Source organism: Acanthisitta chloris, unplaced genomic scaffold (assembly GCF_000695815.1).
Source record: "Acanthisitta chloris isolate BGI_N310 unplaced genomic scaffold, ASM69581v1 scaffold10510, whole genome shotgun sequence".
Taxonomy (NCBI): Eukaryota; Metazoa; Chordata; class Aves; order Passeriformes; family Acanthisittidae; genus Acanthisitta; species Acanthisitta chloris.
The window spans coordinates 1-5,266 of NW_008649912.1; the positions used below are offsets into that span (position 1 = coordinate 1).

At 61.0% G+C, this 5,266-nt stretch overlaps 2 protein-coding genes across 2 annotated transcripts in view; one reads left to right on the forward strand and one right to left on the reverse strand.

The window, feature by feature from the left end:
- Positions 1-4: 4 nt before the first annotated feature.
- On the forward strand, positions 5-2,503 carry LOC103805190 (hydroxymethylglutaryl-CoA synthase, mitochondrial-like; the record flags this gene model as incomplete). Its single annotated transcript, XM_009077864.1, has 8 exons — positions 5-133; positions 393-518; positions 810-974; positions 1,045-1,213; positions 1,298-1,468; positions 1,981-2,087; positions 2,191-2,316; positions 2,397-2,503. Coding segments are annotated over 8 exons (1,100 nt in total), but the record flags the coding sequence as incomplete, so codon positions are not given.
- Positions 2,504-3,248: 745 nt separating this feature from the next.
- The window catches only part of PHGDH (phosphoglycerate dehydrogenase), a gene marked incomplete at its 5' end in the record, with an annotated part of 3,149 nt that continues 1,131 nt past the window's right edge, over positions 3,249-5,266 (reverse strand). Inside the window, 5 exons of the mRNA XM_009077973.1 lie at positions 3,249-3,550; positions 3,835-4,063; positions 4,275-4,402; positions 4,711-4,843; positions 4,972-5,144. Coding sequence (XP_009076221.1) covers positions 3,396-3,550; positions 3,835-4,063; positions 4,275-4,402; positions 4,711-4,843; positions 4,972-5,144 — 818 coding nt within the window. The remainder of the gene's footprint in view (positions 3,551-3,834; positions 4,064-4,274; positions 4,403-4,710; positions 4,844-4,971; positions 5,145-5,266) is intronic.

Here is a 5,266-nt window from a genome sequence, read left to right on the forward strand (position 1 = left end):
ACCGTCCTCATGCAGCTTTTCCATGACTCTGGCAACACCGACGTGGAGGGCATTGACACCACCAACGCCTGCTATGGGGGCACGGCCTCACTCTTCAACGCAGCTGCCTGGGTGGAGTCCAGTGCCTGGGATGGTGGGTGCAGGCAGGGACCATCACGTGGGGCTTGGAGGGATGGGTAGGTGCCATGGGATAGGGGAAGGAGGCAGGAGGTGACTTGAAACCCAAAGATACTCTGGCAAGTTTCAAAGCCAGACACTGCTCCTCCATCACTCCTGCTTCTTGCCTACCTTGGCTGCGACAACTGGCAGCATTGAGATAGGAGTACACAAGGGCCATGGGATGGAGACTTCCACCTGGTGATGGCCCTGCCACTCCCACCGTCCTCCCCCAGGTCGCTACGCTGTGGTGGTGTGTGGGGACATCGCTGTCTACGCCACGGGCAACGCGCGGCCCACGGGAGGTGCCGGTGCCATCGCCATGCTGGTGGGACCCAACGCCCCACTGGTGCTGGAGAGAGGTTGGTGTCATGAGACCTTGGGGATGGTGAGCTGATGGATACTGTCCCTGGGGGCCATGCATCCATGTCCCAACCTTGGGCAGAGCTCCTCAGCTCCAGCAGCACTGGCTCTCACAGCCTCATGCTGGATACTTCAGGATCCTGGTTAGCCACATCCCCGTGGGCACCACGGAGTGACCCAGGGAGGCTGTGGATGCTGGGGCTGGCATGGCAGGTGGCACCCCTGGGTGCTTGCCATTGCGCTGGGACTCACCAATGCTCCCTGACAGTTGGCTCTCCCTGTGCCTCCAGGCCTGAGGGGAACCCACATGGAGCATGCCTACGACTTCTACAAGCCAGATCTGTCCTCTGAGTACCCAGTGGTGGATGGGCAGCTCTCCATCCAGTGTTACCTGCGGGCACTGGACCGCTGCTACGCCGTGTACCGACGGAAGGCAGAGAGCCAGTGGCAGCAGGGTAAGTGCTGGCACCTCTGCAGTGCCCACCCCGTTCCCCTGGTTGCTGAGGGCCCCATGTTGCCTTCCAGCTGGTGTCCAGCGGCCCTTCACCCTCGATGACTTCAAGTACATCATCTTCCACACACCCTTCTGCAAGCTGGTACAGAAGTCCGTGGGGCGGCTGATGCTGAATGACTTCCTGGCCTCCCCCAACCCCGACACAGCTGCTGGTCTCTACAAGGGGCTACAGACCTTTCGGTGGGTGCCTGCGCCGTGTCTCCCATCCCTCAGCCCACCAGGCATGTGTCACTCTGGGTTTTGAGACAGCCTCTCTTTGGGCAGTGGTTTGAAGTTGGAGGACACCTACACCAGCAAGGAGGTGGAGAAGGCATTCCAGGCTGCCAGCCAGGACATCTTCAACCAGAAAACCAAACCCTCCCTGCTCCTCTCCTCCCGCAATGGCAACATGTACACGCCATCAATGTATGGCTGCCTGGCCTCCCTCCTGGCACAGTGAGTCTCCCAAAACGCTGGCTTGGCAGGGAGGGAGGAGGTGATTTTGGGGAAGACAGTCCCTGGCTGGCTTGGGGAGCAGGCACCAGCATTCATCTCCCACCCCAGCAGAGACCGGATGTTTTCATTGCATGCAACTCCTAGCGTGGATGTATCCTGCTCCATGCCATCTCCCCAACAGCCTTTTCATCCCAGCTTGCTGGAGCTGGGCCAGTGCATAAAGCCCTTCTGTCATTGCCAGGAGGATGAAAACACCGTTGTCATGCCTGGCAGAATGGCTGACCCCACGGGAAAGGAGCCGTGGGAACAGACAGGCACTGGGGGGAACACAAGTCTTGTCCTGGGGCTCCCTGGCACCACCACACTCCAGGGCTACATACCCTTGAAAACGTAGCCCCATGACCCAGGATCTCCGTGGCAGGAGGCAGCTCCCTACATCACCCCCCTAGCCCTGTATCCCCAACCTCCTCTCACCCCAAATCTCCTCTAACTCCCCCAACCTCCTGCCTCAGGTCTTCGGCACGGGACCTGGCTGGCTCCCGGATCGGTGCCTTCTCCTATGGCTCGGGACTGGCTGCCAGCATGTTCTCCTTCCGTGTCTCGCAGGATGCAGCCCCAGGTGAGCCCCATGGGAGAGGGGGACTGGGAAGGGAGGGTGGCATGGGGCTGTGGAGCCGGGGCTGCCAGCAGTGCCATCTCACCCACGGGGTGTTTGCTGCCAGGCTCACCCCTGGACAAGCTGGTCTCCAGCCTGGCTGACCTGCCGGCTCGCCTGGACTCCCGCAAGCGTGTGGCCCCGCAGGACTTCGCTGAGATCATGAAGCAGAGGGAGGAGACTCATCACTTAGGTGAGTGGGGCTGGGGGGATGTGACACCTCCCTCTTGAGACCCCACAGTACCCCAGAGCATCATTATCCTCTTCCTGCAGCCGACCATGCTCCCCATGGCTCCCAGGCGGATCTCTTCCCTGGAACCTGGTACCTGACACGGGTGGATTCCAAGTACCGCCGTCAATACGCTAGGAAGCCCATCTAGGGGCAACCAGAGTGGTGAGCCCTGGGGAGGCAAATGCTCTCTTCCCCACCATCACCCCTGCTCATCCTCAAAACCGGGGCTGGCCTCTGTGGGAAACCTCACCTTGGATGGCTGGGAAGTGGCCAGCAATGCCTTGGGCCCCAGAGCGGGTGGATAAGAGCAGCATCTTCTGCAAACAGCTGGGTGGTGCAGGGGAATAAAGGTGTGGATGAGAGGGGTCAGCAGCCCAGCTCTGGCTCCCGCTTTTGAGTGGTCTCCTCCTGCCCCAGGACCCTTCCCTTAACAACCCTGGGTCTGGATTGCAGCCCCTTAGAGGATTTATCCCATGGGCACCCAGCGTGGCTATCTGCTCTGTTAGATGTGTGCCTTAGTGCACCCTACTTCCCCAGGATGGGAGTGGGTCCTGGTATTTTGAAGGAACCAAGTAAACCTCAGCCTCCCAGTCTCCTGTTTGGGGGTGGTAAGATGCTGTTTCCCACGATGTCATGAAATTGAAACATCCTTATGGCAAAATCTGGGGGGCAAGAGGTGGCAGGTGATGCAGGGGCTCACGGGAAGGCTCATCCCCCTTGGAGCACTGCACTCTGGGCCTTGTCCCGGCATGGGACTGTGGCCAGATGAGACCTTGGCAGGCAGAGAGACCTTTGCACCCTTCAGCAAACAGCAGCAAAGCTGGGGGGTGGCAGGGACAGGAGGGAGGAGGGTTGGGGTTGGGGACAAGGGATCGCACAGACAAGGCATCACATGCTCTCTCCTTTTGGACCCTTTATTGAGTGCGGGGCCACCCCAAACCCAGCATGGGGGTCAGGGATGGCCAGGTGTGATGCTCGCCCAGCTGGGGGAGGGTCCAGGTGCTGTTGCCATAAGGAGAGTGCTTGTTGGCAGTCAGGGTCTACAGGTGGAGCTGGAAGGCTTCCGTGACATGTGGCTTCAGCTCGCTGAGGTCGGACAGGGGGCCCGAGAGCCCCACGACATTCCACTGCTCCCCTGCCATTGGGCTGGAGCTGTGGTAGGACTGGAGCTGGATCCTCACCTTCCCCAGCAGCCCTGGAAAGAGGAGGGGTTAAAGGCCACAGGCTGCCCCACCGCCCCAGCACCCAGTGGGGAGCTGTGGCTTTGCTCACCCCAACACCCTTCAAAGGTCCATGGTACCATTTCTTCTCCCACCTCGAGTTCTTTGCTTCATATCACCCAACCCCTGCCCAAGCCCTCCCATCCATCTCTCCAGGTAACATTTGCCCCCTCCCTGCTGCAGCAGGGTCTCAGCTCTGGGTCAGATGCAGGGGCCTCCCAGGCTGCCCCTCCTCCTTGAGGCTGATGCAGGAGCTCACCAGTCAGCACGGACAGAGCAGTGGGATCGGAGGCTTTGGCTCTGTAGATGAGGAGGTGGCCAGACAGCTGGCCTGGCTGCTGGAAGGTGGCCCCGCTGATCTCCCGCAGCACTGGGGTGCTGCCCTGCACTGTCCCAGTCACTCGGTGTGGGGTGCCCTGCAGGGACACCTGCACCAAGCCAGTGCTGCTGTCGGGCTCGGGGGCCACATCACTGTGGGTGGTCGTGACCTGCCAGAGAGACGTGGCTGCTCAGTGCCCAGGTCCTGTGCGTGGCAGGGTGTGGGGAGGAGATATCCTCAGAGGCACCCTGGGGATGTCCCCTCAGCCTCAGAGCTGCAATAGCAGTCCCACAGGCTGCCCCCCAGCTCATGCAGCTTGGTGGGGAAGGACAGGATCTGAGTGTGCCAGGCTAATGTGCAGAGCCCGGGTGTCCACGCACCTTCAGCCCAGCCTCCTGGGCCAGCAGGGTGGCGTTCACCAGGGTCACCTCCTTCTGTGCTGCCCCAGACAGCATGCCTGCAGCCACGGCAGGTGTCAGGTAGCTCCCAGCCTCCTTCAGGGATGTCCCTGGGGCACAGAGAGGAGGTGGGGGTGGATGAGCCAGCAACAGAGAGGTTAGCCTTGCACTGGAGCAGACAACCTGGGACAGGTCCTTCCACCCACCCAATCCATGTATCCATCCCTACTCCCATCCTCCCACCTTCCCACTCATCCATTCCTGCATGTCCCTGTGCTCCAATCCCAGCACCAACCAACCTCCTGTCCATTTTTTCTCCTGGCTGCCCTCCTACCTGCCTGGCCCAGAGGGCCCTGCACACCTTCCCACCCATCGGGGTCCCCACACCCAGGAATGGGGTGCAGCCTGCCCAGCTCACCTAGGGTGCAGACCTGCATGCTGCCTTGCACTTGTCTGGCTGCCACATGCAGCACCATGCCCAGGGTCTTGGCCAGAGCGATCCAGGGCTTGGTCTGGGGTGCAAAAGCCTTGCTGAGAGCCTGCCCATTAACCTGCAAGGGAGAGCAGGGCAAGCGGTGAGAACCCACCAGTGAGCACACAGGGTTGCTCCTAATGCATCCGTGTGTTACAGATGGGGAAACTGAGGCACAGAAGTCAGGTGCCTAGTGAGGGGACTCACTACGCCAGTCAGCCCCTTCCCCGTGGCCATGTCCACGATCTGCATGGCGATCTCCTTGCCGCAGCGGCTCTGTGCCTCCCGTGTGCTGGCACCCAGGTGTGGGCAGGAGATGACATTGGGGTGGTTCACCAGGTCACGGTCCTTTGGGGGTTCCTGCAGACACAGTTCCATCCTGCCATCAGCCTCCAGCACCACATGGCAGCTCAGAGGTGGGGGGCATTTACCCCCTCCCTTGCAAAGAGGGAAGCTGGGGAGGGCTGTGCCTGGTCCCAGTCCCACAGCGGTTGCCAGGCTG